Source organism: Macrobrachium nipponense, chromosome 28 (genome assembly GCF_015104395.2).
Source record: "Macrobrachium nipponense isolate FS-2020 chromosome 28, ASM1510439v2, whole genome shotgun sequence".
Taxonomy (NCBI): Eukaryota; Metazoa; Arthropoda; class Malacostraca; order Decapoda; family Palaemonidae; genus Macrobrachium; species Macrobrachium nipponense.
The window spans coordinates 46,172,578-46,198,752 of record NC_087217.1 but is presented as its reverse complement, the minus strand read 5'-3'; the positions used below and the strand labels follow the sequence as shown (position 1 = coordinate 46,198,752).

At 38.4% G+C, this 26,175-nt stretch overlaps 1 protein-coding gene across 1 annotated transcript in view; it reads right to left on the bottom strand.

The window, feature by feature from the left end:
• Window positions 1-25,451, bottom strand: part of LOC135201717 (dual specificity testis-specific protein kinase 2-like) — a 238,389-nt gene extending 212,938 nt beyond the window's left edge. The window contains exons 1-2 of the mRNA XM_064230889.1: window positions 25,212-25,451; window positions 22,975-23,849 (exon numbers count right to left, since the gene is read on the bottom strand). Coding sequence (XP_064086959.1) covers window positions 22,975-23,292 — 318 coding nt within the window. The 5' untranslated portion in view covers window positions 23,293-23,849; window positions 25,212-25,451. The remainder of the gene's footprint in view (window positions 1-22,974; window positions 23,850-25,211) is intronic.
• Window positions 25,452-26,175: the final 724 nt, after the last annotated feature.

The following is a 26,175-nucleotide window of genomic DNA, read 5'->3' as shown; positions in this document are numbered from 1 at the left end:
CAGGATCACAAAGGCGAAGACGGCAAACTTTGGCACATTGCCAATCCTAAGTTATAAAGAAGAAGAAAAAATTTGGACTGTTACATAACGCAACTGCAAAATCCTCTGTTAGAAACACAAGAACCAAGATTGCGAACAAGATGAAGTTGACGGTTAATAGCAGACGCCGTTGTAAACTACAGGAGAATATGCTGCAAAGTGCTTTTCTCGGGGCACGGGAAGCGGGCATTATAAACTTTTTTATGAGCAAAAGTTTCAGGTGCCTTAGAGGAACGTGGAGGGAGAGAGGTATTGAAGCCCAAAATCGTTCTCTCCTCAGAGAGAGAGAGAGAGAGAGAGAGAGAGAGAGAGAGAGAGAGAGAGAGAGAGAGAGAGAGAGAGTCAATCAGAAAATTTGTTAGTACAGAAAAAAAAAAATCTACAACTTCATCAAAGTAAACAGTCAATCAAAAACTAGTAGCAAAAATTTTCATTGTTCTTATTGATTCTCTCTCTCTCTCTCTCTCTCTCTCTCTCTCTCTCTCTCTCTCTCTCTCAGTGAGTGTGTGTGTGTGTGTTGCAACAGTCACTCAGAAAATTCGTTAGCAGTGATGAGCCAGCATTTACGAGACCCAATATCGAATAAAAATCGACAACTTCCTCAAAGCAAGCAGTTAATCGCAGTTACAAATCTCTCTCTCTCTCTCTCTCTCTCTCTCTCTCTCTCTCTCTCTCTCAATAAACTGCTCCAAGGGTTTCTTATACCTCCCCCTCCCACACACCCCCTCACCCCACCCACAACATCCATCTGTCCTCAAGTCTCCCAGAGAAATCCTGCTGCTAAGCTAATAACTTTAATAACAGCATGGTTCGTGCGACTTAAACGGCCTCTATTAGAACGGACGGTCGTCTCTCGATGCTGTTGCGAAAACTCAACGATAACGTCTGCGAATCAGTTTTGCTGCTGCTGCTGCCTAGGAGGAGGAGGAGGAGGTGGTGGTGGTGGAAACACGGAGGAGGAAGGAGAGAGAGAGACAAGAAAAAGGAAGAAATCGGGCAGAGAAGAGGAATCACGGAGGGAGGGGGAGTGAGAGGGAGAGAGGCAACAGCAAGATATTAAGGCATGGAAGAGGAAGCACGGAGAAGGAAGGGATGGAGAGGAAGAGGAAAAAGGAAGAATTCAGGTGGGGAGTAAGAGGCACGGGGAGGGGAGGGGGAGAGAGAGAGAGAGAGAGAGAGAGAAAGAGAGAGAGAGATGAGAGAGAGAAAAACAGCAATATATCAGGCAGGGAAAGAGGAGATGGAAGAGGAGAGAGAGAGAGAGGAGAGAGAGAGAGAGAGAGAGAGAGAGATCAGGTAGGGAGGAAGAAACACGGAGAAAGGAGAAGAAGCAAGCACTCAGGCTAGGAGGAATGAGAATGGAACAGAGAAGGAAGGAAGGAAGGAAGGAAGGAAGGAGGAGGAAGGAGGAGGAGGAGGAGGAGGAGGAGAGGAGGAGGAGGAGGAGGAGGAGAGGAGGGGGGGGGGGTGAGCGGCAAGTAATGATACAAATAAAGGCAAGTAATAATACAAATAAACACGGTACAAACGGAAGAAGAAAAACAGGCGGAAACGAAGGGAGACTAGAAACCAGGCAAGGAGAAACGGGAAGGAAAAGATGAGAAAAGAGGGGGTAAATGATGAAGAAATAATAAAAAAATAATGGAAATTAAGTGGAAGACAATAAATTGGACGGTTTGAGAAATGAGAATACCACACACGGAGAAAAAAAAAAAAAAAAAAAAAAAAAAAAAAAAAAAAAAAACAATCCAATAGTGTACGAAGAACAACTAAGTCATGATACAAACAAGAGCCGATGACAAATAAAAAAAATTAAAAAGTATAAATAGACTGAGAAAATCATACGAAAAAACGAAAGCTATCAGAATTAAAGGAAAGTTATACAGATAATACTAGAAAGAAAATGAAGGAAAGAGAGAGAGAGAGAGAGAGAGAGAGCAATTCACCAAGAATTCCAGGCGATAAATATAAACCAAGCAATCTCGTGCGCTCTGCAGCGCAAAAAAAAAAAAAAAAAAAAAAAAAAAAAAAAAACGTACGGTTACATAAGGCGAACCGTACTGTGTGTGTGTGTGTGGGGGGGGGGGGGGGGGGGATGGCTGCACGAGAGAGAGAGAGAGAGAGAGAAATTATACTAATTTACTACTTATTTTTATTTTAGGAAAAAGACAATCACAAATGAGAGAGAGAGAGAGAGAGATGCGATACGGAGGCAATTACAGATAGGAAACGGAATACAATAAAAAAAAAAAAAAAAAAAAAAAAAACAGAGCACCACAGAACCACTGGCACATTTCGCACAACAAAAGTGACGTCCCTGAGGGTATGACATGACTTACCCTCTCGCCTCCCCCCCTCCCCCTACCCCAGGCCAAAAGGATTTTTCAAGGTCACACTTGATTCTTACGCAGTCAACTGAATTTCCGGCGAACATTGACATGACAATATTGATCAATATCTGCGGAAGACGATCTCATGTTGCGCGATTTTTTTTCTTTGTCTTTCCCAGTTATTGCGTAAGTAAAGTAACACATACATATACATACTCGTATATATAAACTAACACATATATATGTGTATATATACATATACATAGTATACTAGTCTCATCGCATCACCGTGATTCATTTATACTCATTAAGCTACAAATGTCCTTTAATTCCCCTTCGGTTAACATATAATGAAAATATATTAATTCTGAGGTAGAGCAAATTAGATATGAAAGGGCATTTGTAGCTTAATGCACATATAGTATAATATATACATATTATATATAATAACCTCTCTCTCTCTCTCTCTCTCTCTCTCTCTATATATATATTATATATAAAATATATATATATATATATATATATATATAATATTACATACATATAAAGTATGTGTATATATATAAAAAACTGTGTAAAATGTGAAAAAATCATATTCCCTAAACAACCAAAACCCTCCTCCGTGCTCTATGACGGTTGGAAAAAAAAAAAAAAAAGTTACGATTCTCTCCAAACGAGTAACCACAGCGAAGCGTCAAGTGACACCATAAACCAGCGACCACAAAGGTGCCCAGTCTTCTTCTTCTTTTTTGTCTTTGTACTGCAGCACCTAACCAGAGAACAAAATTCCCTCCAAGGTGCGGTGCCCAAGTAAACAGGGAAGCTTTTTTTTTTTTTTTTATTTCTATAAAATCAAACGTAGCTGAATCACGACTCGATGAGCTTTCCTTCTCTTCTAAGACAGGCTAATATCTTTGGCACAAATACGTGTATATACCAGCCCAGTTTGGAGATATATATATTTGTATGTATACAATATAGACATATAGTATATATATATATATATATATATATATATATATATATATATATATATATATGTAGAATCTAATGATCATTTCTACCAGATACACATGAAATTGTAATAGCCACAATGCCCTCTTAATTTCTTGTGTGTATATATATATATATATATATAATATAATATATATATATATATATTAATAAAGGCAAAAACTTCAAAGCAGGTTACTACAGGCCGTAACTAAGCACAGCTGTATCAATTCTACAGAACGAACAAGCTATGCATCATTTTCTACCCTCCACAATCAAATGAATAATAACAAACACCTCGAAAGTATCTTCTGACTGACGAAGCATTCATCACTTAACAATGGACTTTCCTATTCTCCGACTCCTCCCCCCAGAAAGAAGGCATCAAATTGGCATCAGAGGTGACACGGTAGAGAAGATTTACGGTAGGCCTAACCCAAGGCCTATATCTGCCGTCGACTTGCGAAGTTGAAAAAGAGTGTAGAAAGACAACAACACTCTAGGCTGCTTATTATTATGTATAATTGTGCTCTCTATATGACAACAATATAGTAAATCGTATAATAGTCTCTCTCTGTCTCTCTCTCTCTCTCTCTCTCAATAAAATTCACTAAACAAGGATACAATATCACCAAATATTCTAAAATACTCTCTCTCTCTCTCATATATATGCACACACATACACACACACACACACACACACACACACACACACACACACACATATATATATATATATATATATATATATATATATATATAAAGAGAGAGAAAGAGAGTCTGAGCAAAAATATTTATTCCTTTACTTATTTATTGATGTCGTGATATGGAAAAGCATGGAGAACAAAATAGTATAAGAACGACTGAAACTCCTCCACCGTGCCTTAGTTGTAAGAATTCTCTGTAAAATTCCCTATGACATACACTGACAATAAAACTAAACACACTCATGGAAATCGAACACCAACTAGCTATTTCCCCATTTGTCATTCAGTATTACTAGATACTGGAAACTACGCCTCCAATAAACGCACGTAGTAACCAAAACACACCATGCTTCAGTTGCTATAGTAGATTCACATCAACCGTGCATTTGATGTCTAGGCCAGTCTCTTACGACGCTCCTGATTGGCTGTTGATAAGCCGATCACGGGGCTGGAAACTCTCAGTCTCTCGAGAGAGTTCACATTGGCAAGATGTATGTTCCACCGCTTCTAAGGGATACGTCTTTCAAACGTATCTCTCAAGGGAGGTGGAAGACACATCCTGCCTATGTGAACTCTCGAGAGAGACTGAGAGTTTCCAGCCCTGTGATTGGCATATCAACAGCCAATCAGGAGCGTCGTAAGGGACTGGCCTAGACATCAAATGCACGGTTGATGGGAATCTACTATAGTGAACGCAACAAGACACGGGCGATCAATATTATCGTCTGGTCCCGTCTACAAGTGGGGACACTTTTAGTTTCTCTTGGGGTCATTCCGCTGGCTAAGAACTTGCTTGAGTCACTCACATTTTTCTCCTGATTGAATTGGTGGATTATCCCCCACTGTAAGTACCAACGCTACTTCTGACTAGCGGTGATGAATGTTTAATAATAATAATAATAATAATAATAATAATACCGGCATGCAGACACCATCTCTTTTATGGGCTGCTCTAGGAGCAAGAGCCTGTGCCAGCACAAGGCTGGGTTAATCCTCAACAACAACAACATCAACAACTACTTTTAATACAATAATAATAATAATAATAATAATAATAATAATAATAATAATAATAATAGTGAACGATTTTAGAAAAAAATTTCAAGTGATTAATTGGTTTCGTCATCTGGCGTGGAGCGACAACTGTCCAGGAGCGATACATAACAGTAGAGAGAGAAACACTGGCCAGCACATCACACGGTATTCAGTCATTTCCAGCTGGAATTTGGCAGATGACGCCATCTGGCCGGTAAATCTAACGAAACTCATACAAGCTCAGAGAAGAAAAATCCCTTACAAATATATATAAAAAAATACAATGTGACTGTTCAAATAAAAGTTTAGGAAAGAAAAATACCTTACAAATATAATATATATATATATATTATATATATATATATATATATTATATATATATATTATAAAATACGAGGATGTTCAATTCTTTGATTATAATAGATTTATAAAAGTTTGGTCAGACGTCCCCCGCCACTGGGGATGCTCTGGAGAAAAAAAAAAAAACTAGCCTTGTGTGTGTGCCATGGTCACCCGATTTAATCTGGTTATTGCTGATTAAAAAGATTATTATTGGATCTTCTGAATTAAGTCTCTTAATGCAGATACTTCCACGCCTTTAGGCTATTTTTGAAGGCGATTTATGCAATCACTATCTAAAACTAAATACCACTTATCCCGTACAAATCTATCACGGCTCTAGTATACCCGAAAGGGGTAGGGCCATCAGTTTACCTAGCTCGGTGCACTGTAGGCATTAAGGTTCTTAGCCCCCTAGCTGCAACTCCTTTCACTCCTTTTACTGTACCGCCGTTCTATCAACTTACTTTCCCCCTCTCCTAACAATTGTTACGTAGTGGAACTGCTTTGAGGTTTTCCTCCTGTTACACCTCGAAACCTTTCTTATCTCAATTTCTCTTTCAGCAATGAATGACCTTATAGGTCGCAACGCTTGGCCCTAGGCCTAAATTTTATAGCCATCCCATTCCATTGCGCTAACATTCTTACTTTTAGCGACGATTCTTCAGATGTAATTGGCTTATTATTCCTGTGGCATTCACTTCTGCAGTGAATCCTACAAGGGCTTTTTTTTCAATGTCATTACTTTCTGTGAAGGCCCCTCCCTCAATGTCATTATTACCTTTTATGGGGATTCTTTCCTCAAGGCCATTTACTTTCTGGGAAGGGTTCTTGTCTCAGTGCCATTAAGCAATTTGTGACAGTTCCTTCAATACCATTTGGCTCCGTGACGATTGCTGCACGCAATTGACTTGTATTATTTGTTTGCGTCATTCGAAACTACTGCCACTTTCTAGGATGAAACCTTGAAGGCAATTATACCATGACTCTGCGTTTCCTGCCTCAAAACGTCACTGATTTCTATTGTAACATCTTCATACACATTTATAAAGCTCTAGAGAAAGCAATGGTAGTGAGGATATACTTTCCACCTAAGTTCTTGCTGTATGATAACCTTTATGAGTTTTCAAGATTATTTCAGTATAACAAAAAGACTTCACTCTCAAGGAACCCTTTCAGAAGAGAATGACACCACTCAATTGTTCCTGCTTTCCTGAGACAATGGCACTTTTCCCTGCACCAAGAAAGGAGCTCTACGACCCAATTCGAAAGGTGGGAAGGCAGACAACCAACCGCCTTCCTGTGACTGGACAGAGACCTTAAAGGCCTTACAGACCTTACAGCTCGTTCGGGTTGCCCCAGTTCCTTCAGTGAGAGGCATCTATAATGTCTACCAGAGAATTGCTAATAGAGAGAGAGAGAGAGAGAGAGAGAGAGAGAGAGAGAGAGAAGCTAAAATCAAACAGGCGGTCACAAATGTCTACCAGAGAATTGCTAATGGAGAGAGAGAAAGGGAGAAGAGAGATGAGGAGAGAGAGAGAGGAGGAGATGGAGAGAGAGAGAGCTAAAATCAAACAGGCGGTCACAAATGACTACCAGAGAATTGCTAATGGAGAGAGAGAGAGAGAGAGAGAGAGAGAGAGAGAGAGAGAGAGAGAGAATTACAATCAAACAGGCGCTCACATATGCATAGAAAGAAAAGGACCACAACAAGACTTCAACACGACATGGCTACAAAGTTGGGAGGCAGAATAAAACGGAAGGATGAAGGAAGGAGAGGAGGAAAAGAGCGGAGAAAAGAGCAAGGAAAGGAAAGGAAAGGCAAAGGAAGGAAAGGGAGGGAAGGGAAGGGAAGGGAAGGGAGGGAAGAGAAGGAAAGGGAAGGGAAGGGAAGGTCTCATAAACACGACTGACCTTGACATCCTTAACGAGGAAAATCCCATCAGTCATTTTCGCCCGAGTTGAAACATGGCTGCTCCTCGACCCCCTTATATATATATTTCTCCCCCCATCTCTTGATCGATATCTGACTAATCCATAAATGCCTTGCACGGCGTGACACGCAAACACGCAGTTAGCCGTGACAGAGAGAGAGAGAGAGAGAGAGAGAGAGAAACTTTTGTTTACTTTCGTGAGCCAAAAACCTCGGTCTCACTATCGAGTACCTGTGTTAGCAAGACTCATGCAAGAGAGAGAGAGAGAGAGAGAGAGAGAGAGAGAGAGAGAGAGAGAGAGAGAGAGAGAGAGAGTTACTTCAATATTTCAAATGGCCATGTTGAACTGAACAATACCTAACAACAGCAAAAGGATTATGACTTTTTCTACGGCCCACGAAGTTCTCCTCTTACAATAGGCTGCACCAATGTACCCAAATTACAGCGAGCTGCTTAAGTATCGACTGTGCAGGATAATCACCGCTTTGTTCAAGTGTGGGCGGGGGTTGGGCGGGCGTATGTAATTCCCATTCCCACAGTAACACAGTCCTTATTGCTTCAAGCCTCTGCTTGGGCTCGATAGTCAGTGACTATTCGTCGCGAAAACCAAGTTATGGCAGGAAGTTCTTTAATTTCCCCATTCGAACTTCAAAAGTTCACATGAAGGTGCAATGCATTACTACCTAATGCAGGTTTCCTTATTGTTTCAATAATTTCATTAAGTTTTCATTTGTTCACTTGTTAATTTATGTTTTTCTAATAACTGACATCATTCTATTATAAATGGTTCCCCATTAGGTTCTGTTACTTCTTATGAATGAACACCATATCCTTCGGAAGCTTGAATTTTAAATCAATGGCCCCTTTGGTAGGATTGTTCCATATGAATTGGGTTCACTACTACTACTACTACTACTACTACTACTACTACTACTACTACTACTAATAATAATAATAATAATAATAATTAATAATGATAATAATAATTCACTGCATAACGCAAAGCAACCGGCCTAAGCCTACGCTCACTCACTCACTCTATGCAAAACACCGTTAAAATACGACAGGACTACATAATACTGCGCAACCAGCCTAAGCCTATATTCATTCATTACAGCTACGCTCACTCATTCACTTTATACAAAACACCGTTAAAATACGATGGATACGATGGCCCTGCATTGCGTTCAAACTAAGCACCCCACACACTATGCCTATGGCAATAAACGAACGTGCTGATCCTCCAAGGTAAGTGGCCTACGCCGCTACAAAACGAGGAAAAGGGCAATAAAAACCGTTAAAAAAAACGAGGTATAGAGGGGCAAGTCGATGACAAGAGGAAGGAGACAGATCGATTATTATGATCTCTTATGACTGCCTTCAGGGTTCATGCCTGGCATTCAGAAACACGAAGGCTGTACTGTCATCTAAATCATACCAGATTAAAACATGTACGTGATACAAGAAGAGGCGAGAGAAGCTCAAACGGAATGGTGATATTGAATGATTATAGTCCCTGCAGTGTATATATATATATATATATATATATATATATATATATATATATATATATATATATATATAATATAATAGAGAGAGAGAGAGAGAGAGAGAGAGAGAGAGAGAGAGAGAGAGAGAGAGAGAGAATAACATCCAGAGTAATCTTTGCTTCATTCCTGAAAAATGAAATGAGAGAGAGAGAGAGAGAGAGAGAATCTTACCAAATAGGCTATATACATACAAACACACACACACACACACACAAACTAAAATCCAGAGTAATCTTTGCTTCATTTCTGCAGAGAGAGAGAGAGAGAGAGAGAGAGAGAGAGAGAGAGAGAGAGAGAGAGAGAGTTAATCTTACCAAATACAAAGAAACAGATGAGGTGCGACTGATAATTCAAGAATTACTAACTGTGCTTTCGTAAAGTTTACTGGAATTTGCTTGTCAGGTACTGACAATAATTCAGAATGCAGGACAAAAACTCCTGACGCATGCTATTCGGCAGCCTCCCTTACTTGTAGGTTAAGGCCAGCTTAAACACACTCTCTCTCTCTCCAGATATATAAGAACTTGACTGAATATAAACAGGAATGGACTGAATATAAACAGGAATAAACTGCTCTGCCCGCATTCTTATCCCTCTAAAAATAGCTAATTATACTATCATTTTAGGGGTCTCGATGATGATAATAATAATAATAATAATAATAATAATAATCTTGAAAGTAACAAGAATAATAACAATAACAATAATAATAATCTTGAAAGTAACTTGAGAGAGAGAGAGAGAGAGAGAGAGAGAGAGAGAGAGAGAGAGAGAGAGAGAGAGAGAGAGAGAGAGAGAGAGAGAGAGAGACCTTTTAATCTTGAGGGCCTAGGGTCTTTTTATAATGTTAACTCATGATTAATGGGCATCGCGCAAGGCGGTGGTGTCCTTAACTGGAGTTGAAACGATTATTAGCTTAAGTCATTTTCTTCTCTTTTTACAAAGGACAACATTGCTACAAGATCGCAATACTGAACATTTAACTGTTCTTAAGCAACTTGACTTTTATATTACATACAGTACTTCTTCCAAATGTTAATGCACACATCAAACGAGAGAGAGAGAGAGAGAGAGAGAGAGAGAGAGAGAGAGAGAGAGAGAGAGAGAGAAAGTCTTGAGCAAAATGAAAAAAGGGAAACTAAACTAAGTACTACTGAATGAATGAAGAGATAATTCAGGGTATACATGACGATGGATGAGATAATCGGTTATATAATCAAGCAGAAACTGATAAGAAAAGAAAACACGACGACTAATAATAGGTAGAAGGTGAGCAAGAATATTAACGTTGTTCTACCGAGAATTAATATTCATACAGAGCTAAACTTGAATGAACAAATGGATCCCAAAATAAGAGACCGAAATGGAGTGGTGTTCTCTCAGGTGAATGCAGTTCTGGGTCGATGGAGTGAGTATTTGGGAAAATCCCTGAATACTGAAGATACATGAGCGCTTGTGAAGTGACTGAAATTAATATACAGTGGAGTATTAACATGCTCAAGAACAGAACGATACAAAAGTTGATTGACTTGGAGGGGAATAATTATTCTAATTCATCATGAACATGAAGGTGACATGGGGCGACTACGAGTTTTGCTGGGTATAATAATTTGTATAACAGAGCTGTGAGATAGGATCTTAACTAAAAAAAAAAAAATAGGGCAAAACTAATAATGTAATATGAGTAAGCTCAGAAAGATGGAGGGTGAAAGGATCAAGCATTTGTAAAGAGATGAGCGAGAAATCTGATAGTAAGTAAGGGGACCTCGAGGAAACTACCAGATAAAATTGATAGGATAAGACATAGCAGATACCTGTTAACAGCCTGACTGGGTCTGAGATGAGTAGGTGTTCAGTCTTCACAGCTGTTCAATATCTTTACAGAGTAAATGTTGTGAGAAGTCAGAGTGTAGGTGAGAAGCTGAGAGGTACGAAACTGATCCATGAATGGAGACGGAATACTTGATTTTCAAAATGATGCAGTACTGATTGGGGATAGAGAAGAAGAACTCCAGAAACTAGTGAAACGCTCAGTGTCTGCCAGCGGAAAGAATCAGAGCGTGATTACAAGGGCACAGAGTTCCAAGTAAATGTAAAAAGACATGAAGAAAGATGGAACAAAGAATGTTGAGGTGGAGGGCAGAAGAAGAGGGAGGGGAAGGCCAAAATTCAGGTGGAAAGCTAAATAACTGAATAACATGAAGGAAAAGGGTCTAAGAGAGCAAGATGTACAGGACAGAGGAAGGTGGAGAAGAAGGCTGACTAGAAACAGCGCCCCCATACAGAAATGGGAAAAGCTGAAGGCAAAGAAGAACAGGAGGATCAAAGAATGTTGAGACAGAAGAATGAAGAATGGAAGCAACTGATCCACATAGGGGTATATGGGAGAAGACATAATGAATAAAAGGTGAATCACAGAACAAGTAAGAAAGATGGAGCGATGAATGTTGTTGATACAGATGACTGAAGAATGGAAGCAAGTAAATAATGAATAAAGGTATGTGAATCACAGAACAGGTGAAACAAATGCTGTAACAGAATATGTGCCATGGCCTTCTTAATCCCAAGCTATGGGGTCGGTTGCCTTGACACAACCTCTCCAAGTATCTTCATCGGAATCATCTTCACCCGCTAAACCCTTCTTTTCCAAATCCTCCTCCATTTCATCAAGCTATTTAATCCTCTACCTCACTTTCCACTCGAGCCTTTATGAATCCCCCCCCCTCCTCCTCCTCCTCCTACCACAAGCCCATACCATCTTTATCTTGACTTTCTCATCATGTCAGTAACTTTACCAATGGGACACTTCTACTGAATTCTTTATTTTCCAGCCTCTCAGGCAATTATATTTCCTAAAATAAAAAATAAATAAAAACAAATAAAAAATAAAAAATAAATAATTATTAATATATTCTAAGCTATTTATATATTATTTATTAAATATATATTTCCTAATATATAAATAAAATAAAAAAATAAATAAACATTATATATATATAGCTATATATATATATATATATATATATGATAGATATATATAGATATATATATATATATATATATATATATATATATATATATATAATTACCGACTCACATCATCATGCTCGAAACCAGGTTGTTCAAAACTGACTGAAAAGCAAGGGCCCTAATTGATAGACCTGAGTTCAATCCTGATGTGAGTCAGCCATTGATTTCTGTTCCACACCTGCATATATATATATATATATATATAATATATATATATATATATATATATATATATATATATATTAAGTATGTGTGTATCTATTAAACATATGACCTTACAAACTCAATATTTGTATGCAACCCTCTCAAGTCAAAAGTGCACGCAGAGCATACATCCGTGTACATCTACTACAAAAGACCCCTTAAAGAAAAAGAGGATGCAATTGCACAAGTTCTGGAAATAACCCGTTGCGAAAAGAGGCAATATCGTGGGAACAAGATGAAATCATGGCGACAGAAAAGAAGAAGGCTGGTTGCATTATGAATGAATGACCGTTTCGTCCGAGATACTCTAACCATGGGAAATATTTGGTTATGACATCTATCCACGCACGCGCCACATGCATACATAATATAGCGATGCGGTATGTGGATATATATATATATATATATATATATATAATTATAATATCAATATACAAAATATAGACGTTATTTTCTTCATTATACGTTCGTATATTAACTCTGTAAACTACTGCCGTATAGGCATATCATAACCTCATGCCTACTTCGATCGCTTGAATAAGTTACAAAAGTATGCACAACAGAGAGAGGGGGGGGGGAGAGAGGGGGGGGATGAGAGAGAGAGAGAGACGAGAGAGAGAGGGGAAATGAAGAGAGGAAGAGAGGGAGAGAGAGAGAGAGAGAATTATTCACTCTGCACCCTTCGCAAGAAGATTCGAAATTTAACTTCACCGTGCAAGATAAAAATAAAATAAAATATAAAAAAAAAACTCCTGATACCTTCAACGTTTGAAGCTCATATATATAAATAACGAATACTGAAGAATAGAAGGATGCCGCCGATACTTCCATCACTCGGTAAAAGAACAATAAAACGACCGAGAAACTTTCATTGGTAGAAGGTTCAAAAGAGAACTGCCAGGAGTCTTGAAAATAGTCTGGCACTGGCACTACCAAGACAAACCTACAAAAAACGAGCAAGTGAAAAAGTTCGCTCGCTTTATGAAGGAAATGTCAGCGGACCAAAAAGACAAACGAAGTGATAATAATCAGCGAAGGACGATATGACAGAATGGTTAGTATTTGCAGCCTAATCTCTCTATTGCCTTTTTTAAACTTGCAAAAGGTTGAGTAACTGAGTCACTCCGTCTCCTTGGCAGCGTTCTGGATGATACTGGGCATTAGTTAGACTGGCTTCCTTGACATTCATTCAAAGGGCCATGTTGAACTTACTCTTTTATCACACACACACACATATATGGGCTCCTTTTATTAGATGGAATTCTGTTGTACCAGAACATTTTTACCAATCATATATATATATATATATATATATATATATATAATATATATATATATATATATATATATATATATATATATATATATATATATATATATTATATATATATATATATATATATATATATATATTATATATATATATATGTGTGTGTGTGTGTGTATACGTACTGTGTGATGTGTGTGTGTGTGTGTGTGTGTCAGCCAAATGCCTGTTACTTTCTAACTGTCCTGTTCGCCAATAAAATTCGTGGCGCTACTTTTCATTATTTCCGATTTTTCCAATTTTCTCGCCAGCACCAAACCATGGCTGAGCATCCTCCCATACAAAGTCCCTATATACAACTTATAACCCTCTTCATCTTCGAGCCTTTCTCGCTCTGTAAATACTTTGCAAACGCTCAAGATGATTTAACTGCGTTATCTCCATTCTTCCAAAATCCGAAAAAAAAAACTCATCTAGTCTCAGCTTACGAAACGAATCCCAGAAACACGAAGAATGAAAGCAAGGGGAGCAAGAAAGATGCAGACGGGACAATAACAACCGCATGCGAAGCTTGACTACAATGTAATGAAGGAGGAAAACAAACGAAAATCGAAAGGACCACCCGGCGAAATTGGGGGCTGACGAAAAAAAAAAAAAAAAAAAAAAAAACTCTCAAGGGGCCCGTATAGAGAGGAATGGGAACGGCGAATAACGTAAGACATAACGAAGTGAGGAAAATTCGGGGAAAACTCCGCGGGGGGTGGGGGGGAGTTATTGGGGGATGATGGGAATGACTCTGGGGAAGAAAGTATTAAGGGTATTGCTAAAATGGCGATTGGCAGAAGGGGAAGGATATTGTAGGTGTACTTGAGCAGTGTGAGAGAGAGAGAGAGAGAGAGAGAGAGAGAGAGAGAGAGAGAGAGAGAAATTCGGCCAGACGAGGGGAGCAAAGGGAGGAAGGAAAGACGGAGAGTGGAAACAGGGAAACGAGAGAAGTAACAGCGGGAAGAAGAGGGTGGACTAGAATTAATGATACGAAAACGGCATCTGTTAGATTTATCTCTCTCTCTCTCTCTCTCTCTCTCTCTCTCTGCGCAAAAGGGGGGAAAAGACAGTTCCGAAGGGATAACTGGAGAGAGGTTAATTACAAGAGGGGGCAGACTGTGGAATAGTGATAAAGGAAAACTGGATTTCGAGGGTAGTTACCAAAGTGATCCCCATTGTAGAATTAACACAGCATTGCCAACCGAAATAACTTGATAAAGCAATTGAATAACAGGATGCATTTCGGCGTCGATTTTAACTCCAAAGTTATGCAAACCTATTAGCATGAAATTTAACCAACTACAACTAGGAAGCGCTCTCATCTCTCTCGCTCTCTCTCTCCTCTCTCTCTCTCTCTCTCTCTCTCTCTCTCTCAGGATTTATCTTGGGACTATATATATATATATATATATATATATATTATATATATATATATATATATATATCATACATACATACACACACATATATATATATAAAATATATATATATATATATATATATATACAATATATATATATATACTATAATATATATATATATATAATATATATATATACACGTACATTACATTTACATAAAACGCCGAAACTTTTCTCTAAGGCTCCACGGGTCCAAAACAATAAAACATTCTAAGTAAAGTGTCTCGGGTGTTAAGTGGACCCACATAATTAGCTACACTTAAAAGTATCCACCGCTGGTCGAACAGATGTGTTCTCCCGATCAGCAGCCCGAACTAAAAACAGTCTACGGTTGATGTAGAAACACCGAAAAATTATTCAGCGTTTTTTTTCTACGGTGCCCTACCCTTTTATCACTTCTCTAGAAGGTTTCCCAGCCCTCTCTCTCTCTCTCTCTCTCTCTCTCTCTCTCTCTCTGTATGTAGTTCTCTATAAAGTAAAATCAACAGAAAAACAGGGAAAACTAAACCATAGGATTCCAATATCAAAATACCATTGAAAAAATTTAAACCATTATAAAATGCAAAAAAAAAAATATATATAACAAAAATTTCAACCTACCATTGAAAAGATATGAGTAAATAACAAAACACCCTGATAAATGGAATGACTCACTACTAACAAAATCAACACGTAAAATATATATTCAAAAACATTAAGTAACTGCCGATATCGCAATGACACCCCCCTCCTCATCCCTTCCCTAAAACGAGAGAGAGAGAGAGAGAGCAATGTTTATTCGGACATTACTAAGCCCATCGGCCTCGGTGCTACAATCAACGAGCCACCGATGGGAGCGTCACACTAGTCTAACGCAACAGAAAAAAAAAAAAATATATAGATTAAATTAAAATATATAAATATATATATATATATATATAATATATATATTATATATATATATAAAACGTCTTCCATCAAGTAAATTTGCAAAGGGAAAATATTGTGAAAGGGGGAGGGGGTTCTAGGAGGACGGGAGGGGGTAATAATAGTTAAAAAAAGGGGGAAGGGGGGAGTCATGATGGCCCGTCGTCCAGATTCTCCGCCACAACCACAGTTCTCTGCTCGCTGCGCGAGCATAACCACACACACTACACTACACACACACATGCAGACTTGGGAGACGCCCACACTTGGATAAACAGTAGACTGAGAGACGCCGTACTCTCTCTCTCTCTGTTACGAATGAAAGTCACAGTTAAATGGTACAACCTAAACATATTACCAATGGTTTGGGGTACAGTTATAAAGTACCCATAGGTTGTGGAGGACTTAGTGAAGGGTTGTGAACCCCTTGGGATTGGGATACGCCCAGATGATTCTATTCTCGAGGCCAAAGGTCTCAGAGCCAATCTTTCACCCCTATTGGATGCCAGGAATGGAAAATAACTCTCTCTCTCTCTCTCTCTCCAAAGGGCACATCATGGTATTAGTATTTATCAAAGTGGCAGAAAAAAATAACTCTATGGTCTTGAATGTGTGGATGTGGCCAACTGAAGATATATTACACCTTATTTGCTTAATGAGAGAAAGATGTCTGTTTTGGCACTTGCCGAGGCAAGAGTGAAATTTTAAGTCATATAAATTTATGTTGGAGAGGAAGCATTGAAATATGGCTATGAATTACTTTCTATGAATATAAACATTATATATAATAATATATATATATATATATATATATATATATATATATTATATATATATATATATATATATATATATATCTGAGACAAAAGGTAGGCCATGTTACAAGTCCATGGCTGTTTAATTAAGATCTCTATAGATAGGATATGATAATTAAGAGTATAAACCATTTGAATATAAGCGCAAAGCTATGGAATAACGAAATTAATAATGAATGGCGTGCGGAAAGGTTGCCTGAAGATAGCAAGCACTGACTGGGGACAATGCAAAAAAAGGTAAAAGCTGAGAGCAAGTTTATGACGGTAAATGGAAACCAAGATGTCTGACGGCGGCTGATTTGTAGAAGTATTAAGAGACAGGCCGCTGTTGAGTGCACGAAGCAGAGCTTTGCAGAATAAACATAACAAGGAAGGATGGAACAGAATATTGAATTTAGGCCAAAAGGCCAGGCTCTGGGACCCTAGTTGGTCATTCAGTGCAGAAAGCTAAATTGACAGTAAGAAAGTCGGAAAGGTGTAACAGGAGGACAACCTCGCAGTCGCACAATGAAAAAAATGTTAGAGAGGGTGGAAAGTCAGATGGAAGAAAAAAAGTGTGTGAACGGAGGTACAGTCACAGGAATGAATGAGATCGCAGCTAGGGGCCGAAGTGACGCTGCAAAGACCCTGAAGGAATGACTACAGTGCACCAAGTAAGGTGCACTGACACCACGGGGAATAGCAAGGAAGGTAACAAGGTGTGTGTTCGACGATTGGAAAGTCCTGCAGTGAGGTGTGGATGTACAGTAGATGCACATTATATATATGTTATCTAAGAAGAAATTAGGAGATAGATAGTGGTAATAAAAACATTAACACTGTAAAAGGTTAAATAAGCGTTTTGAGATGGTCCGGTCATGTGACATGAAGAGGAGGGAAGATGGAACTGTTGGATAGATGGGAGTTTACTGTTTTTGCATACACTTATACACGTATGTATATATTATGTGTGTATAAATACTGATATAACATAAGTCTCCGAGCAGTTATAAACGGAAAGAAAAAAATATACTTTAAACCCGTCAAAAATGACACAACACAACACCACCAGTGGCCAAGACCAAATCCATTAGCATAAAAAAAAGCAAGACTTTTAGTCATTACGACCACATTACTAAACTAGATGACCCATCTCAGATAAGCCGAAAGGCTGACATAAAATCGAATTAAGACTTTAGGATACATTGGCCAATGATGGAACTAGATTATAACTCTTTAATGGCGTCGTTCGGAATGTACGCTATACTGCATACCAACTAGGCTGCGGAATTAACTACCGGCCAATTATTATACTACTCGCACGATATATGGATCTGTGTATACTGCACAGCTTTATTTATACATGCATCAATTATTATTCTAAATACATTCTTGGAATTTTAGGGGAACGGAAGTGGGCCAAATGTAGGAGGTATTTCCAAAGTGCCCAGGTAACGTCTTATACATACATACAACCCTGAGAACAGAAATGAATACATTAAGCCTTATTGATTTTTTTAATACAAATTACCCCTTCATATTTTATGTACAATTACCCACAGAAATGCCTAAGGGGTGCTACAGGGTATGAGCAGTAATGAAACTCTCTTTAAATCGAATAGATAGTTAGCAGCTACTTAAATAACAGCCATTTACTTATGGTATAATTAAATGTGCAATTACTTTGAAGGGAACTGTACTTTGCTCCTATAAAATGAGCTTTGTTGGTATTCTGGACGGAACGGAAATGCTTTGTGAAGATTATTTGACTGAGAACCTCCTTAATAGCAGAAGCTGTGATCCTCAACGCAGAATTGCGAAAATAATCAACAGCTGAAGGAAATGTATTGTACTAAAAGTTCTTTGGGAAAAGGTTTCACCTGAGTTTACTCAGCCAATATGTCACGAAGATCTCTACGAGGTCTTAGCATGTACGTAAATGTTTTTAAAATTCAGATGTTCCATCTAAACCCTAACAAATGTTTTCATTAAATGAACAATATATACAAAGAAAAAACGGCATAGTTCAAAATGTATCTTTAATTTACCAATATAAAGAAAACAAATATTTCCACTTGACGCGTAGCATTAGGTGAACTTAAGAAACGAGAGGCGTAAATAGGCTTACCAATTATAAACACACTCAAAGATTAGATCAAGTAAATCATCTCATATGACATTAGAAATGGGCTTTGAATAATTCAAATTTACATGCCTATAGCACCACAACTTGGTCCTAACGATGTAGTAGGTTGTCTGTATTAAATATCAATTTCTTTACAGACATTTTCAATGGAAACGTATTACTTCGTGAACGAAGGAGGGGAGATTAATGCTCATTACTAATGTTAATGGATATTAGTTATTTGATAACAGATGATAATGAATACTTTGAGTTTTTATACATCCATTTGTCAACTGATAATATATACCATCTAAGATGTTACTTGGACGCCTTGGAAATACTTCCAACAGATGATCTATACTTACGTTCTCCCAAATACCATGAACACAGAATAACCACGAGTAAATATACTTGTAATAATAAAGCTGTGTTGCAGCAATTTTTGTCCGTAAGTTTTCAACATTCAAATGATACTGTACTTCAATTTGGCTCAAGTCGTGAATTGTATTTCATTATCAGCTGTTGCAAAAGCTGCCTACCCTACAAATTCAGCATCAACGTTTAAGAGTTGATACTAGACTTCTAAACTCATTTGTACATTACAGCTGACACTTTAAACGTTTGTGGGACTGAGATGTTGGCATAATGACCTGTTCCAAGTATATTTCATAATATCGCCTTAAGTCGACCTTTTAAGTGTCTTTCTCTCCGCGGTAAATGCAAGACATATTTTTTCTTGTTTTCATTTAATAACTAATAAGAAGCCAATGGGAAGGCCTCTAAGAAACGATGGAGAAAAAAAAAAAAAAAAAAAAAAAAGCTGCGAGGTCTATCCCCACCCGAAGCAATATACCAGTGGTTTCCTTTTTGTTAAAAAGATATTTTGTAATACATATCAAGTGTTCATATTAAGACTTCCGAGTTTAGAGTCAGGGTGAGGCCAGGTCAAGCCTCTGTGTATGTATGTATGTATGTATGTATGTATGTATATATATATATATATATATATATATATATATATATATATATATATAATGGTAGTTCTGATTGTTCAGTATATTCAACAAAGCAAAAAAAAAACCATCGAACAAATACACAAAACCAATTAGGGGACTATTCTTCGTTTACCATGAACTCATATTACCAAGGAAGAGGAGAAGGCGAAGCCTTGCATTTACGAGCAAGTACGAGCCTCCCCCCTATAACCCCACCACACATCCCCATACCTTCCCCCCTCTCCTCGGAAGACGCGCCAAGAACAAGGTGGTAAGACGAAACATCTGGACGAGCGATCATTCTCCATACCCACTCCATCCCCTGCCCCTCCCCCGCTCCATCATTACCCACAAAAACTCTACTTTCCCTACACTTCCCCCCTCCATCCTCCACCTCTCGCTCTCCCCCTCCCCCTCCCATCCTAGAACACAAACGAGCACCTGACGGTCAAGCCACAAACACTAATGCAAAGAAATTCCTGAGTCACGTGTTTGAAAAGTGTGCGTGCGTGTGCGTGTGTGTGTATGTACTAAATTCCCTAAACCTCTCCTAAACTGACTCATGATTATTTCCACAAGTGCAAAATGCCGTCTCATGGGAAACTTACTTATATATAATATATATAAAACGCTGATGAGGAACACCTAAACGTCTTGGCTTACGTATTTATCATAGTACTATAGTTTGCTACATAACTGTTTCTCTACCAGATTGTGAATTTCTAAGCAAACTTTTATTTCTAGCCTCAATCAAGGCTACGTCGTGAGCCAAAACTTGGACTATCGATATATGTTAACTGTACACTTATCAATCCTCCCTATCATATCCGTACAGTTAGAGCAAAAAAAAAAAAAAAAAAAAAAAAAAAAAAAAAAAAAAAAAAAAAACCTTGACATTTCTGATAACGGAGCTTACAAAATAGTATGCTCCTGTTTTAAAACGCCAATAACGAATTAGACGATCTTATTTTACAAAGGCATTTATAATAACTGAATTATTAACCATTACCTTCTATTACGTCTTTCGAACGAACACCATAGTCTTAGGAAGCGTGAAATTCAAGTCAACAGTCCCTGTGGGCTTGTCCCATATGAATAGGATTCATCTTCTAAATAACAACAACAATTTACTCTGTTCTGTAATATTCGTCAAAGATACGGCAATACCTAAATAACACAAGACAAATAGGCCTGATTCACTACGATCAAAATTCCTGAGATGATTATCGACATTATTATTTTTTTGTCTCCCTGGACCCCTCTCTCCGAACTAAACGACTTCTCGGGCTTCACACAAATGAAAAACCACATTAAACCTATAACTATGTACACGCTAACCTTGACCTTACCATCCAGACCGCCCTTCATAAGTCTAGTTTTCTGGCAATATGACGTACAATGTGGAAGGGGAGCTTATTGTAGTGTCTCTCTCTCTCTGTATATATATATATATATATATATATATATATATATATATATATATATATCATATATATATGTATATGTATATATATAATATAGTATATGGTCTACTGGTCTCAGGGGAGGCCTAGGTTCACTCTACAGTGGTCCCTACACCTTGATGGCTAATCTACGGCATAACAACTTTAACACAAGACTTTATTCAGGTAGGACTAAATACTCCAACAGGTCTAAACTGCAAATCAAAATCACGGTCGTTCAAATGTGCGATATAAGCCTACTTCACGAATAAACGAGGCCATTACGTTTAACTTTTCCTCTTCAGACCATTCCAACAATAATACTACCCAGAACACAAGGAAGTAGGCCTAAGGGTTAATTCTCAGCAGACTAAAAGGGTCAGTCGTTATTGTTAAAGACAACAAGGTGGTTCCTGTGCACGTACGCTACATAGGCCTAAAAGGATGCGGTGTATACATTGACAACTGTTCCTGATGTTAGCTCTACATTCATGTGGTATAGGCACATACATTCATAGCCACACATAAATATAGCATACACACACACACACACACACACACACATATATATATACTATATATATATATATATATATATATATATATAATTACATAAATTTCTAAACCTACACACAACCAGCCTCTAGACCAGAAGCGGTCGGCACTCCAGCCAACCCCATCACGTAAATTAAATATGCCTATCGATCTGCGGCTATTCCATATCAGGCCTAGGGCCATCCTTTCCATGCATAAACGCTGGAAGGGGGAAAGAAATCAAGTTAAGCAAGATGATAGACAACTGGTTTAGTTTGGATCTTCAAGTAATCAGTACATGGAGTTCAAGGTCACGGCGAGGACAAGCAATGTGTGGACTTTTTAATTATGATGTAAGGCTAACCCTAGCTTTTTGGCTGTTACGTTGGCTGAAACTACTAAACAAGTGATAGGTATTATACATAAACCAAGTTTTATATTATTATATACACACTATAATATATATTATATATATATATATATATATATATATATATATATATATATATATATCTAATAAAAGGAGCCCATAAAAACACCAAAAAGTAGAGAGAAAAGTACTATATTTCAGAGACTGCTTGTCTCTCTCTCATATATATATATTTTTAGGTATATATATATAATATATATATATATATATATATATATATATATATATATATATATATATATATATATATATATATATACACACAAATCTATGAAGCATAACTTTTTATAATGATATCGTTTATCTGGATAGGTATTTAGAACAGTAACCTCTTTGACCACGGACTTAACCGTTTGGTGAACAAATCAAAACTATATAAAAGCACACAATATTATACTGATTTTGTCAAAAAGGCAAGTAAAAACGTTTAATCTAATACTAATAGGCTAGACAATCACTGTCTGCCTAAATATTATAGGGATTTGCATATATGGCATCCAACTACTCATTTAAGTAAACTACTACACTAGCTTTCCATCATATAGGGCGGGCCTTTTGGGGTAAATGGCGGGGGAGAGGGTTGTTCCCAAAATAAACAAAGATACCATACCGAATCTCAATCAATCACCCAAACTCTACCAAACCTCAAAATATCATGCCCAGTCCGTTTCGCAAATATACTGACCCTTACAAATATAAGATATCCCACAAATGAATGATAACAATAGCTCGGAACAGCAAATCATTCATGACCACATCTAGAATACTGTCTCCTCTATAATAATAATAATAATAATAATAATAATAATAATTAATAATAATAGTTTAATTTGCCAGATATGGACACAACTCACCTTAAAAACTTCGGAGAAGAAGCCTGCGCCTATTCTTTCCATAGTAAAATCGTCGATCCGGTAGAGCCTGGCCAGGGCGGAGTGTAAAGCTTGGTAGGATGTCGACCTGGCCAGGCCCCTGTGGGCCAAGACCCCAGGACCTCCGGTCTCGGACGTCCTCGGGGGCGCCCCATCGTGAGTCGCCGTCCTCTGATGATGAGGAGGGGGGTCGCGCCGCCCCACGGAAGAAGGCGGAGGACCGCCGAAGATTCCATTACTCACACCTATACACCACGACACGGGTCTGGCCGGACCCCTGCCTGGACTGCCCTTTCTCATGCTTTAAGTCTGGTAAAGTAGGCCTAGGCTCATGGTGGCCTAGGGGTAACATGGGAAAAGAAGGCCTTCCTCTCCTCGTCCTCAAAGCCTCTCAGTTCTCGAAGACAGCCAGGGTGGTGGAAGGGAAGTAGTGCTCATGGCCTATGCGTTCTTTTATCTACTCGCAATCTATTTTTCTTTTCAATAAAAGGGATGTAAACGCCAAATGGACAAGAAAATAACTTATATTTTTATTATGTTAACCTCACAACAATCCACTTAAATGGTTAACTTTCTCGTTCTGGTGGACTACCTGCTGTAGATACGTAGGACACTTGAGGCCAGTGAGGTATAACCCGGCAAAACTGTAGGCTTACCAAACGATGTAGGGCAACGCATTTCCCAAGAAAATGTGCACATATATCTTCAAGGTTAATAGGTCTGATATCCAGAAAAGTGTCAGGGTAAAGTTTACCGAAATTGAACCAAAACCACTAATATTGGTAAAGACATTTTTTAAAAGTTAAAAGCATCATCCAAACTATTATTCACTCGCAAGTTCTGATGTGTCACACCACCTGAAAGCAGAAAAGTACATTTTAGCAGATAAAGGATTTAAACACGACACTCGCGGTACCTAAAGGTCATCACACCAAACGTGCCTTGGGACTGGTTATGGTGGGATGCCCGTTTGCCGACGAGACCCAGGGGTTCTTTCACAGATAAATCACCACTGCGAACATTTCAAAACAGCAAATGGAGGAGCCATGTCAAAATATCACACACCAACAGCCACGCTTCGCCAGTACCTGGATCCCATTGCCACTCTATAAGCCTATAGGCCTATTCTGAAGGTATATATCGATCCACGCCACTTTCCCCCCCAACTTTGGCAACGTTTCAGCCGAGAGGCGAAATAGCTCTCGCTGTATTTCCAGTGTTACCTTTATTTCTTTTAAACTACACCCGATAATATATAATTTATTTAAATAAACAAACAGTTATGGGCTTAATATAGGCCTAGGCACAGTTCACTTCGCTGGACACGACGAATTTCACGGTAAAATGGTCCCCAGTTCGTTGTTTATTAAACAATCGCTCTGGACGTATCATTAATATATATACATATATAAAGCTTTACAAAACGATCGTGTTGATGTGGGTAATACAGTCACTAGGCCTATACAATCATACATAGGCTGACACACGGAAATAAAGAGGGAGATATTAATGTCATTAAAAATCAAACAGTAGTCAACACATCAATTGATGACTGGATGTATGACCAAATCAAAACGAAGCCGACCGGCTTTATATAGTAATAAAAACGTTGCTGACGCCGCTGTGGATAATAGTCATACACACCAGCTGACACGGAGAGAAATGTAAGTGGGAGGTGTCAGCTAATAAAAAAATAATTTAAAAAAAATTGTCAGCGAATCAATTGATGATAAAAGCTCATCGGGGGCTGATAACGGAGTCACCATCGAATAGGCTTCTTCTTTAATAAAGTACGTAAAGGCGAGCACTTGGAACCCTTCCTTTTTTTTTCTCTCTTTTAAAATACAGGTCAAGAAATCAAAAATACAGACACTGTAAGTTCCTCCCGACCTTTACTTTACTGTGACGACGGTGCTGTTGATTTTAGCAGCAAGAGACCACAGTGGAGAGAGAGAGAGAGAGAGAGCTATATCATACACACTGTAACATCACGAATATTCATCAGAAATGTAGACACGATAAGTTCCTCCCGACCTGTACTTTACTGTGACGACGGTGCTGTTGATGTTAGCAGCAAGAGAGAGAGAGAGAGAGAGAGAGAGAGAGAGAGAGAGAGAGAGAGAGAGAGAGAGAGAGAGAGAGAGAGAGAGAGAGAGAGAGAGAGAGCAAGCTATATCACACTATAACACTAGAATATTTATCCATTTTCCATCACTCACTGGACTGGCATCCATAAACACTTTCTTTCGGAATCACGTCACCGTCAACTGGTTCACGGAGAGAGAGAGAGGGAGCGGAGACTCGTTTTTAGCTGCCACAGTTTCACGGGTTATTATTAACGGTTGCCGCGAGCGCTACCCGACACACGTCCGACTCTCGGCCATGTTTGTTTATCACTAACTGGAGCAGCTGCTGCTGCTGAGCTGAGCGGAATCGGCCGCCGCGAATGGTCGGGGGACGGTGCCTGAATGAGTGGTCACGTGACTCTCCCCAGCCGCGGTTGCCAGATACGGCTGGTGGAACGCGGCGTGTATATTATTGATTGCGAGGCGGTTTGGTCGCGTTCGGTCGGTCTTAATAAACGTTAAAACTCGTTTTATTGTGTCAGTGTGTGTGTAAAGGAAGTCTTGCCGATTTGTTTCATTTACATTCGTCAGTAAGCTTCCATTTTAGTTGAATGTTTAATCCCAAACTACTTGGCTATTTGTGTTTCTGCTAATCTAGACTAATAAAGATAATTCAACGGACTCACTAGAATTATTCTTAGACCTAACAAAATCTATTCCTAGAAAAAATCTACTCCTAGACCTGACATAATCTATTCCTAGTCCTGACAGAATCTCTACGACTCCACAAGTTGAACGAGTTGAAATAATCGAAGTATTAAATCACAAAATGCGTGAAAATCAGGACAGCATTTAGATAAGTGGCCGAAGAAAACGTTCTAATTGCCCTCCTCTTCAATTCGTAGATATTACTTGATACAAAATCATAATGCAAGTTTAAACTTCGTTAAATTTATACCAGAATTTGTGTTGAACTTTTTACTTAGATGTAATGACGGCAAAATAATGACGATGAATCCACAGGCAGGGCCTACGAGATGGGAGGCAAGAAATAACGTTTCTCCAGAAGTTCACAAACAGAACGCCTCCATTTGGCACCGACCTCCAAGCTGACAGT